We start from the raw sequence: 12,947 nt of genomic DNA on the forward strand, positions 1-12,947 counted from the left end.
TAATATTTATATCCAAGGAAGCGTAAGATTACAAAAAGTGGTATCTTGAGCGTTGCGAGGGTTTCAAGGCATGAGGTTTAAAGAAACTTGGCTAAAGAGTGAAACCCAAAAATATCACCTAACCAATGTTAAGAAAATATTAACTGCAAAACATTACAAATCAAATTCCAATGACTGTTATGTTATGTTGTGTGTGTGTCAGCGGTGGCTGAATTTGCGGCGCTCCGAAAGCGCGATAAGTACTCGGCGCAACTGTCGAGGTATATGTTTGTCCTGTTAGCGGTAGAGACGTCCGGGTGTTGGTGTGCCGAGGCCAAAATTTTCTTGGGCGAATTGGAGCGGCGGTTGAGGGAGAGGGGTCATGACCCTCGTTCCGGGTCATTCCTGATGCAGAGGCTGTCTATCCCGGTTCAGCGTGGCAACGCGGCGAGCGTGATGGGCACCTTTGCGTCTGGGAGGGCTCGGGACGGGTTGTTTGATTAATTTTTGTATTTGTGTCTTTCTTTTTGTTTACTTTTACTTCTATTTAGTTTATAATCCATTTTAATGCTTTTTTTTTAGAGTAATTGAGAATGTAATAGTTCTTGTATTGTTAAAATTATATCATTATTGCTATATAGTTATATAATTAATTATTTGTAGTAAAGAGTTTGTATTATCTATTTTGTCCAGAGCAAAACGACTAGATTTAATTTATTAAGCACTAGTAGACAATATTTTGATAAGCTGTGTAATTTCTTATTGATAATAATATAGTTCATTACTGTTATTAAATATTTATCATTCCAAATCATCACTTAAAACTCAATTCTATCAGCCAACATTAGCAAACAACTAAAACTTTGCATTAGATTACTTTGCCACACACGTGGATAAAATGCAATTTTCTTATTAGTTTTTGAAGTACTAAAGGGCGAATTATATCCACACTTCCGATATCGTGCCCAAAGTCAGTCCCGAATCCCGATGTCGGGCCTGATAATCGTTTTCCGTTTCACGGAATATCAGCACATCGTTAACAATATTTGAAAAGTAAAAAAATATTCATATGCAAAAATATCAAACATTGAAAGTTTTTGACAATTAGAGACAAAGTATTTTTCACATATCAAATATTGTAAAAGATGTGCTGATATTTGGTGAAACGGAAAAATACTCTTATTCGGGAGATATCAAGGAGCGATAGCGAGTGTAGATGCGATTGGCCCCATAGGGAGCCTTTATGGTAGGATATTTAAAGGGATTTAAATCTCTCAGATCAGAGGTGTAGGGTTAGAGCCAGCGTAGCTTTATTTGATGTTCATAAGCGCATTGTAATATGCCTACTAGAAAATAAACTACATTTATCTTTACGACCGAACATAGTGAAAATAATTTTACGGGGGCGTATTTTAAAAATAAGTTTTTAATGTTTTTTAGGCGAAGAATAATTGAAGCCAACTGCTAACTAAACATTAACTGGCTTTAAAACACCGAAATTTATGCATTTATTTATTGCAAAAAACCGGATTATAAAATCGTAAAACTCGTATATACTTTGTCACATCACTAGTGACAAAACATTCCACGTCAATCGAGTTGGAAAGAAAATTGGCATTTTGCCTCGAATGTCTTGCGGTGTTCGGCTGGTAGAAGTGAATGGCCTGTGATCTTTAGTGTCGGTCGCTTTCATATTTCTCTATTTATAACAATAGAAGATCTCTAAAATCAAGATGAAACTGTTGTATTTAACGTTGTTGGTGCTTCCCGCCGCCCTCCTGTGCTTCCAGAGCGGTAAGTTTCTTTTTTATTCGGTTCCAAAATCGCGTATGGACGTGGCAACTTATATCAAGATTTATGAGTGAAATTTTTCTCTTATTACAAACAGTTATCATGTATTTTCTAGCATATGCCATGGTAAACTCATTTAAAGTTTAATTTAAGTTAAATATTTACAGATTTTTTAAAAACTTGACAAGTACTCAGTAGGCTAACCTTTTAACCAGCTTTGCTCTAATTAGTGAAGTTCTAGGTCACTGCAAGGTATTTAATGTGACGCCTAATTTACTGCAGTTTATATAAGTATGAATTTAGTCATTTAAGTTAACTAAATAGTACCTATGTTTTCAAATGGAAACTCAATGATATTTCTTATCAGATCTCATCACACACTTGTAATTCTCTTATATATTGAAAATTTTCTATTATTTACACGTCAAACTGTAGCAATGTTAGGTTTTAGGTACCCATAGTATGTACTGTTAAGAGGTTTATTTGGTACCATATTGTAGACAGGCTAATTATTATGTGACAGCATTTATACAATGAGATATCCTATGTGTTTCCTGATTTATTTAAAATTCTATTATAGCATCATATTGACCATGAAGTACTTAGGGTATTGTCTTTCAGTTACATTGTTGATAAATAAACACCATTTTCCTTCTTCATTTACTCGTACCAGAATAAATCTTATTGTAAAGGGATAACATCCTTCAGTAACCATAGTTAAGTGTGTTATATCTTGTATTTTAGTTTATGTAATACAGTCAGCGTCAAATACTCCGTAGCAGTCAACGTGGCCAAATAGTTCGGTACACCATACTTTGGTTGTTACTAAGTATTTGACGCCGACTGTACAAAATAATAAATATAATTGGTTATTATTGAATTAAATGGTTTACTTAAAACCAAACCAAACCAAGAACAAGCAGGCATCTCACTAATTTTTGCCCAGAACATGCAAGTTGTGGAATTAACTAATTTTACAGTATTTTCCTTGCACTATGACATGAGGTTCTTCAGCTATTTAGGGTTCTCGAAAGGTTGGCAATGCTTAAGTGGCTCCTTTAAAGTTGCTTAAGTCCATGGGCGGCAATGACTGCTTTCCATCAGGTAGCCTGTCTGCTTGTATCCTGCCTATTACATAAAAAAACAAATATATACTTTTAATTATACCTTTCTAGTTTCTACCTTGTTTTATCTTGCACCTAATTCTTATTTTATATATATATGAATGTTCCAGCAAACATCTTCGCTCGCGCAGAGGAGGATGAGCTGGATGATGTGGTGGAGCTGGACGGGGAAGACAACCAAGTTGTGGGAGATGATGTAAGCGACGATGACGACTCGGTGGTGAAGTCTTCACAAGACGTTGATACTACTATTCTGTTCACCAAACCTGTACCCAACAATGGAGACTCTGCTTTTGGTGAGATTTTTTTAAATATTTTGCATGTTATTTTGTCCATCTAGAAATGGTTTTACAACAAAATCAGTAGTTGAACTTCCTAACATTCTGTATTAGTTAAACTGTGTTTCAAAGTGTTTCGACCATTGTCTTCATGACTTGTATTGCTTGCATGAATAATCAATGCAGTGCACATGCTGTGTCATTAGGTTGCTTTCATTATATAATCATGTATTAATGATGATGAGCTTTGTTAGGAACTAATCTGATTATTACTTTATTCGATTTTTACTATTTTCATTATACTACAGAATAATAGTCAAATTGTCTTGAAACCCAAAACAACCCATTTATGTAAGGAAATAAGTCAATAGACAGGTATGTACTTTCATATCTCTGTCAAATCAATGCAACGGTAACAGAACTTAATTTATGCCGAAATAGAATTCAAATCTTTGTACCGAATAAACCTAATTTTGAGGACGAATTTAACCACCTAATTTTTGAACGAGCATACTCGTTTAAATTACAGTGAAACTTGGATAACTGAGACTTCAAGTTACCTGCAAATTTGTCTCACTTAAAGAGGTATTCCACTTACCCAGGCTCTCAGTTAGCCAGGTATAAATAAATTTCAGTCTCATTTACAGAGGGTTCCATTAATAGAGGTTATTTCAGTTATAGAGGTGGTTAGTAAGTTATTTTGTAAACATTATATAGGTATGAGTTGTGATATTTAACAATAAAAATAAGGTAAAAAAATCCTTGACCTTCAGAAAATTCAGTGAACTTTTAAAGTTTATTTAAATTTATTTTGAATGATTCTACAAAGGATAGATTTAGTCACATTATAATAATAGAAAATAATTTTTTGGTTTTTCATGTCTCTTACCAAGATTTTAGCTTTCGTTTCTACAGTTTTAACCACTTAATGAAACTTGACGTCGTTTAAACACAATTAACCAAATGAGGAATTTGTGGGTAGAGTAAAAATTAATAGATAACGAGAATTAATCTGGAATAGTCCTAGTTATAGAGGTCATAGATTGACGTTATTTCAGATACAGAGGTCCGTTCCTATGACATTCTGAAAAAACCATTGAACTAAAGTATTCTTGTAAATATAGTCTCAGTAACAGAGGTAAATACACTCTTTGTCTCAATTATAGAGGTAAATGTGACTATAAAATTTAAAATACTAATCTCAGTTATAGAGGTTTGTTACGTCCCACTAACAGAGGTAATTCAGTGCTAAAGTGTTGGGACCGCACCATGAGTCCCAGCTATGGAGGTTTCTCACTTACCCAGGTACCACTTAACCAAGTTTCAAGGTTTTTCAGGTTTTTGAAAAACTATTGGTGGTATGATATTATTTGTTATATAAATAAATTTGACGACAGACTTACAAGCCGGCTTCCCCGTGGAATTCCTCGTGGGCTTCATCAACAAGGGCTCGGAAGACTACGTAGTTGAGACCATGGAGGCTTCCTTCCGCTACCCGATGGACTACACTTACTACATCCAGAACTTCACGGCTCTGCCATACCACCGCGAGGTGAGTCACAGTCACAGGGCTCCGACTATGTGGTTGAGACCATGGAGGCTTCCTTCAGCTACCCGATGGACGACACTTACTACATCCAGGACTTTACTGCTCTGCCATACCACCGCGACCGTTCTCACCGATTTTGAGTGACTAGGCGAGTAATAGTGCATGAGTAGCGTTCACGATGGCCGCGCGAGTCACTCAAAATACGTGAGTTAAACCGTATTATTGCTTAAGACGGAAGCATACCACGTGATCGGACATACGAAAAAATGATTTCCACTTCTAAATATTTTTCATTCTCCATGATTTTTTAGTATGTTATTGACACAATGAAAAATTACGTTTATAGATTTTCATCTTTTTCAAAATTTTCAAACAAGCGAAACCTAAAATATATTATGCTGAAGCGATCGACAGCGACATCAAAATCAAAGTGACTAGGCGGGTCCACACAGAGCGAGCGAGCGGGCACGTACGTGCGAGGCAATTTCCTCACGCACTCGCTCTGTGTGGACCCGGCTATTTGTTAATATATATATATATATATATATATATTTTTTTTTATTTATTTATCCAAAAAAAGTTGGTACAATATACATTTACATAATATTTCGCCAAACATAACGTTTATCGGCGAATGTTGCACTCACTTACAGTTTTTGTGTACCCGATCTTATCTTATGAACTATTTAAAAAGTCATTTATTGACAATAATAATATACATAATGGATATATACAGATGATTACTATAACTAGCTTATATCTAAAATAGGCCCTTGAGGCATTGTACCAAGGATGCTGGCGGCATTATGAACTATTTATTTATCTAAGTATTTATGATTATGACTTATTCTAAGTATTATATGTAGGTGTGTATTGTTTTTCTTATCTGAAAAAACTAGTTGCCCAAGCTTGGGATCGTTCTATATATTTTATTTATTTATTTTTAAGTTGAGGCACGTTTTGAGTTGAGGTATTTAGTAGCAACTTTTTCAGTTTCGTTTTAAACACGTTTTTGCTGCTACACTCGTCTTCAAAGGAAATTTTGTTAAAAATTCGCGGGATGAGATTAAGATTTAGTTAGTGTAAAACGTTTTCTCCCGAAATGGAATTTAATAGAAAAATTATCGTTATTTCGTTAGATTCAAAAAGCTATTCTTCCCTCGTAAGTACTGATTCACGACATTTTAAATTCAATTAAAATTAACTTAATATTAATTGTTTCCGTGCAGGTGAAGCCCCAACAGGAAGCAACTTTCGCGTACTCCTTCATTCCCAATGAGGCTTTCGCAGGTCGGCCATTCGGACTCAACGTGCAGCTGAACTACAGAGACGCCAGCGGGAACTACTATCAGGTACGTTATTGTTACATTATCAAGGAATTTGGACTTGATCGAGTTTTTGATGTTATTTCTCAGGTAGGGAGTTGGGATTGACTTAGGGGGACTGGGATCTAAAACTCTCTTGTTTTATGGAAAATTTTAATCGGATGTATCAAAACATTTTATAAAAGAACATATTCTATTTACGCTAGTTTGACATTGATTTGTCTCCAATTGGGATATATTAAAATCTAGGCCTGACCAGTGGGAACGGGCTCTATGGCGTGTGACATTGAAGTTGAAACTCTATTTATAAAGTTATAGGTAGGGTTGCCATACGTCCCGTATTGAAGGGTTGCGTCCCGGATTTGTACCTGTCCCGTTTTTGTCCCGTATAATCGATACCGTTGTAGAATACCTAGTGTTTATCTATGTAACTAAAGAAAGGGACATAACAAAGCCAAGCTATTTATGTGTTTGTTAACTGCCCCCCGTAACGTCTTTATTACCCCAATTATCCCATTGTCCTTTATGACTTTTGAGTACTTGTGGCAAGCCTAGTTATAGATTAAAACTTTACGAGTAAACTTGACGGCATTAGTCGAGCATGTGTTAATTTCTGAATGCGACCCCTTTTATCTTCCATTTCACCCTTGAAGTCGTTTCCCGGAATGGAAAGTATTTCATATCCAAGTTATAACTTCTAGGTGGTTTTCCGAAATGAAAAGTAGTCGATATTCTAATCCAAGGTATAATTTATGTAATGTGTCGAATTTTTACCAAATCTGTCTGTTGGATAGGCGGATCCACGTAGAGCGAGCACGGACGACGTAAATTTCTGACGCACAAAACGGCCAGTGTAATAGACGTACCTCGGCCGAGGCGGCGCGCGTGTTTTCCTCGCCCGAGCCCGCCGTCTACACTCTACAGTGGCCATTTTGTGCGCGAGGAATTTGCCTCGCGCGTGAGTTCGCTCCGTGTGGACTCGCCTAATAGTCGGAGTTCGATTTAGTTAGTATAGAATGTGTATGTCCCCAGGAGGCCGTGTACAACCAGACCGTGAACATCGTGGAGGTGTCGGAGGGGCTGGACGGCGAGACGTTCTTCCTGTACGTGTTCCTGGGCGCGGCGCTGGTGCTGGCGCTGGTGGCGGGGCAGCAGGCGCTGGCCTCGCTGGCTCGCAGGCGGGCCCCGCGGGCCGCGCCCCGCCCGCTCGAGGCCGGCACCGCGCGCCACGTGGACTACGACTGGCTGCCCAAGGAGGTCGTCAACCAGCTCAGTGAGTAGCGCCATGTTCCACCGTGCGCAAGTCTTCTTACCTGCTCCCACCCTCCCCTCCTCCATCTTATTTTTTTCATAGGTAACATACGACCATTAACAATGCTGATAGAATATTTGAAAAGATAAGTAGAGTCAAACCGAGAAAAGTCTACAGCGATTTTGATAACACACATAGTGCAAGCGTTATTTATACGTCATAATGTCATAGAAGTTTGCCCTGCGTGTGCTATCAACATCGTTGCAATCGGATCGCTTATCTGTATTTTTCTACAAAACCATTTAAAAACACTTAAATTCCAGCTTAAAAAAATCGCTTTCTAGGCAATATCCCTATAAATAAACAGTTCCAAGGTCAAGGGCCTCGCAAAAAAAATAATTCAATACTCTCCAAATAATCAAAACATCCTATGCATTCAATATCTGATTAATGTATTTTAATAACAATAGGAAAACATAACCTGATGGTAGGACAGTATTTGAAAAGTTCTGGAGAACCTTTTACACTGTTGCATCAAAAGTATCAAAACAAACGAATATTGCAAAACTTGTCAAATATACCGAATAAAAATATTCGGCCCATCTCTATAAATAACTGTGAATTTCAGGAAGACGTCTAAAATATAGAAATACCCAAGTTACATTTACATCAGAATTTAATACATTTTACCATGCAAATATTTAATCAACACCATGCTTGTTACAGAAAAATCCCCCAAGACGCCCAAACAGTCACCACGCCTCAGGAAAGCGAAGAGATCAGCCGGTGACGACTAAACCAAGTGTTATGCCGAAACCCAACTCAAGCGAGAAGCACCCTGCCCTAGGGACGCCTTTAAAGGCCATATGTGCCTTTACTACCTTTTGAAACACTTTTATGAGCGTTTTTTTACACGCCCAATTTAAAAAAGCACAATAATCACAGCTGGCTACCCTATTCTAATCGATAATCGGTAGGTGTTTCTCGCTCGAGTCGATACAGACTGTGTGGTTTTAGTTAAGTGTGTTGTGAGTAAATTATGGAACAAATAATGTGTGAGGTTTGTAACAACGCGCGATTATGAAGACGAAGAAGACATTATTTAATAAAATGTTAATTTTTTTATTATGGTTTTAATCTACGTTTAATCTTAAATTCCTATATCTTTTGCTGGAACCGCTGTAAGTGCGCGCAAAAACCGGCATCCGTTTTGAAAACATCTATGACCGATCTGAGGTCCATTGCAAATTCATGCATTGAAAAACTCCTTTCCACTGCTATTTGCACCCTCAAACCTCAACCCCTCTAATTGCGGTAGGTAATGGTAATACCACTGGCTGAGCAGGCTGATAGTTAGAGTTGACCACGATAAGTTAGGAACAATTTTGATAGCACATGCAGTGCACGACAAACTTCTATGAAAGAGTGACGTATAAAATAGATATACGAGTAAATAACACTTGCACTGCGTATCTAAAAGAGAACTGCAATGCAACAACTTACTACAAAATTAAGCAACAATACATTTATTTTCGAAAATGGCTGTGACGTTCACAATTTTATTAACTTAAACCAGGTGTGCATAGATGATATCAGGCTGTGCAAGTAGTAGCAGTATCATACAAGGTAGACCAGAAAATCCTTCTATAGATGTTTCTTTGTTAGTGTTCGCGTAACTGATTAATTAGTAACAGTGAGTAAGAAGACCGTTAAATGGTTAAAGCATAAATGGAGGCTAGCAATGACCAATTTTTGTATGTTAACAATACAATACAAATACTCTTTATTGCACACCTCAATACAGACCTTAATACAAAATTGCACACCTTAATACAACACATAAAGAAGAGGTAAAGAACACGCGGTCTTATCGCTAAAAAGCGATCTCTTCCAGCCAACCTTTAGGTAGCGGAATTAAAAAAAAAACATGTTTTGCAAAATTTACTCTTCGAAGTGGTGTGAAAAAGAATCGATTGTATCGAACACTACACCAATATCGGCATCTCTATTTGTGTACTAGTAACACTGAATCGATAATCAGCAAAAAATTACATATGGCAACAATTCGGCTGTCAAATTCTTTTTCGTACACGCCACCGAGCGCGCACGTGTAAATTCCCGAGTTTTGCTCGATAATCCAAGTAAAATGGACAAGCCCAACGTTCTCGCCCGCGTCGTCAAGGTTCTGGGTCGCACCGGGTCCCAGGGACAGTGTACCCAAGTCAAGGTCGAGTTCATCGGAGAGACCAGCCGTCAGATCATCCGGAACGTGAAGGGCCCGGTCCGCGATGGCGACATCCTCACTCTGCTCGAGTCTGAGCGTGAAGCCAGGAGGCTGAGATAAACGGTAACAACCTTATTTTTTTAATTTAAAAACATATTTCAATGTTTCCGGTCGTGATTTTGTTCCAAATTTGATATTGATTTTTGAGGTTAGCCAGTTCTTTTGAAGAATCGATGTTGGTTTTTCCAAATTTTTTTATTTATTTTATTTTATTTCCACACATACAATTATCATTACAGGCTGAACCCAATGCGATAATGTAGCAACAAATTGACCTGCTTAACATTAGCGTTTGGAATATGGTTCATATTTTGTTCAAAAGGGCTGGAGTAATGCTATTAGAGAAGATAATTTTTGAAGTAATTTAATTACTAATAATGTTAGGCTCTTCATGTGTTATGAATTCATGACGGGGACAACATTGCTTTTTCTTTGTAGAACTAGATTCATATGAGGACATTATTTGGATTGGATCATTTTGTATAAAGATAGATGCAGAAATTGGGCAGTAAAATCAGATACAGTATATTATCGGTTCTTACAGTGTGTGCAAGGACCAGTGTTGCTTATAAATGCTACTCTGAAGAGCCACCACCTTATATTTCAACCACCTCTGCTCTATATATTCATTGATTGTTATAAAAAAAGCAAAAAGGATCTGGCATATAAGAACCGTAGTTCACATTTGATACTTTAAATAAAATAAAAAATATATTTATGTTGTGTTGTTAGTGTAACATAACTTTCTTTTTTTTTGTTTCAGGCCTTGTGCTGCTTCTAGGTTAAGTTCCATATAACCAATGTTTACACTATGTTACTCTACATAATATGAAACCGTCAAAGATGAACATCTCAAGAGCTCGTAATACATACTTTAACATTTAATATTTGTTTTATTTCTATGTTATAAACTTTCAATTATCCAGTTTCCCATTTCCTAGATGCCAAGCGAATGTTTGATGAAGATGAGACCAAATTTTACTATTTCCTTGGCATGGTAATGAACTCATCCCTAAGATCTATGTCATGTCACATGTTGGGTTAGTCCCACTAGTTACCAGCAAGTTGTTACCAGTGGTAACTACTGGGAATTATTTTCCCACCCTTTACCACTGGTAACTACGGGAAAAAGAAATCCTGTAATGTAACTACTGTTACTTTCAAGACGAGGTAGGTACTAACTTTCAAATGTTTCAATCTCATGGTGTACCTAGATTGGAAAATGTGCCATTTATCACTACAACTTATAAAACAAGGCCCCCACCGTGTCTGTCTGTTTGTATGTATGTATATTCGCGATAAACTCAAAAACTACTAAACGGATTTTCATGCGGTTTTCACCTATAAATATAGTTATTAGGTGGGTCCACACAGAGCGAGCCGATGCGCGAGGCAATTTCCTCACGCACAAACCAGCCAGTGTAGACGTGCTTCGGCCGAGGCAGCACGCTCAGGCGAGGAAAACGCGCGCGCCGCCTCTGCAGAGGCACGTCTATACTGGCCAGTTTGTGCGTGAGGAAGAGGAAATTGCCTCGCGCGTATGCTCGCTCTGTGTGGACCCGCCTATTTGTTAAGGTTTTGTGATTTTGTGTAGCCGGGGCTGATCGCAAGTAGGGAGCGTGCATGAACTATAGGAGGCAGCACAGGAGCCGTCAGATTTTTGGCGCGAGGCGTAAATGTGATGTTTATTGTTCCGATGTAGCCCACAAAATGGCAGAACCTATTATGTACAACTAAACAAGTGACATGTAAATATACATGTTTATGGTTCCGATTCAGGCCACAAGATGGCAGACCCTCCAACGCGCACGGTCCCTATAATACAGTTTGATCCCCATTTGTTACAACCATAGTCATAGAGTCTGACCAAGATAAGTTGGCAGCGATTTAGATAGCCCAGCCTGTGCAAGTGTTAAGTAAACGTAATAATTTCATAGAAGTTAGATGTTTAAAATAACACTTGCACTGTTTAGACTGTCAAAATCGCTACCAATTTACTGGACTGACTCTAGGAACAATAAAATACGTAAAATAGTGTAGCCGCAAACTTGCCGGCCGAAGTAGATGGCGATGAGCGGCGTCACGTTTTATAGAAATACATTGTACTTTCCTATTTTTGTAAACTACTTTAGATTTTTTATTTATTTATGTCACAGATTTATGTATATCCAATTATTCTGGTGGACCAGGGTGCGTAGTCAACGTCCCAATCGTTAACGCTCCGTAGCGGACAAAACGCAACTGTTACTGGCACACTAATACGGAAGAGTGACAGAGAGAGAGAGATGACTACGCCACATTACGGAGCGTTAAAGATTGGCACATTGGCTAAGCATAAGCATCCTTCGTGAGAATTTGCAAATTTTTTGCACGACTAACTGTTATAGTCATATTTGGCGTTCCATGCTTAAAATGTTTCATGTGCATGAGGAATCTTCTCTGATGGAAAGCCACATATAATTTGTCATCTGAAATGCCTGTAGAGGTGATGTTTGCAGTTTTAATACCTCTGATAATGAGACTTATCAAGCAAAACAACAGGTAATCAGTAATGTAATTATACATTACTGATTACTTGTTGTTTTGCAAGTTTTATAATAGCGTTGAATTATTTTTGTAAACCCTTAGGTTTAAGTGGTAAAATTGTTAAATAGTCACACTTGACCATTTATACATTCACTTTTAGCACCCAAGGTTGCAACAGTAATACAATGTTGTGCATTTAACTGCAAAAACTATGTTTACAGGTGTATTCACATCTGTCACCGCCGGGCACATATGGGAATAGGCGCTACATACTAATCATTCCCATTTGTACCCGCCTCTTGTATGGCGGTGGTCATGTGGGGCGCAATAGAACTGTACTTGTAGCTCATTGAAAACAGATGTCAAAGAGACTACTAATATATATTAATAGATAGTTATTTATTTATTGGATTAAACGACTACTGGAGTGGCGACCATGGGGGGAGGAACGTCCTCAAAGTAGACCCCAGATGCGTTGGGAGTTGGGACGACGACATCAAAAGGACTGCAGGGAAGAAGTGGCGTCACTCCAGGGAGTGACGAAAGTGCGACTTTCCTCACTCCAGGGAGTGAGACAAGCTTTCGTCATAATGATGATGCCTTTCATTAATGAATGTAAATAAATGTGGTTAACTTTACCTGATATTGAATTTTTTTAACCTTTAATATGTTCTCACTACTAAGGTGAAAAGTTGTATATGTCACACAAGAGCAAAGTTATTTTACATCTCGTGTTTTTGAGTCCCTCGCTACACTCAAGATTCTAACTTAGGATCACTCGCTTCACTTGTGATTCAATTATAGAATCTTTCACTTACTCAGGACTCAAAATCAACACT

The 12,947-nt window shown here is 37.8% G+C and overlaps 2 protein-coding genes across 2 annotated transcripts; both read left to right on the forward strand.

The window, feature by feature from the left end:
• Positions 1-1,585: 1,585 nt before the first annotated feature.
• Positions 1,586-8,421, forward strand: LOC133523204 (translocon-associated protein subunit alpha). The gene is made up of 6 exons (XM_061858683.1): positions 1,586-1,773; positions 3,005-3,190; positions 4,570-4,724; positions 5,951-6,073; positions 7,079-7,319; positions 8,025-8,421. Exons 1-6 carry the CDS (start codon positions 1,713-1,715, stop codon positions 8,093-8,095), a joined length of 837 nt encoding a protein of 278 aa, XP_061714667.1. The 5' UTR covers positions 1,586-1,712; the 3' UTR covers positions 8,096-8,421.
• Positions 8,422-9,334: 913 nt separating this feature from the next.
• LOC133523205 (small ribosomal subunit protein eS28) lies at positions 9,335-10,467 on the forward strand. Its single transcript, XM_061858684.1, has 2 exons — positions 9,335-9,645; positions 10,346-10,467. The coding sequence occupies exon 1, from the start codon at positions 9,445-9,447 to the stop codon at positions 9,640-9,642; it is 198 nt and encodes a 65-aa protein (XP_061714668.1). The 5' UTR covers positions 9,335-9,444; the 3' UTR covers positions 9,643-9,645; positions 10,346-10,467.
• The last annotated feature ends 2,480 nt before the right edge of the window (positions 10,468-12,947 follow it).

The sequence above is a fragment of the Cydia pomonella genome, chromosome 12, assembly GCF_033807575.1.
Source record: "Cydia pomonella isolate Wapato2018A chromosome 12, ilCydPomo1, whole genome shotgun sequence".
NCBI classification, from domain to species: Eukaryota; Metazoa; Arthropoda; class Insecta; order Lepidoptera; family Tortricidae; genus Cydia; species Cydia pomonella.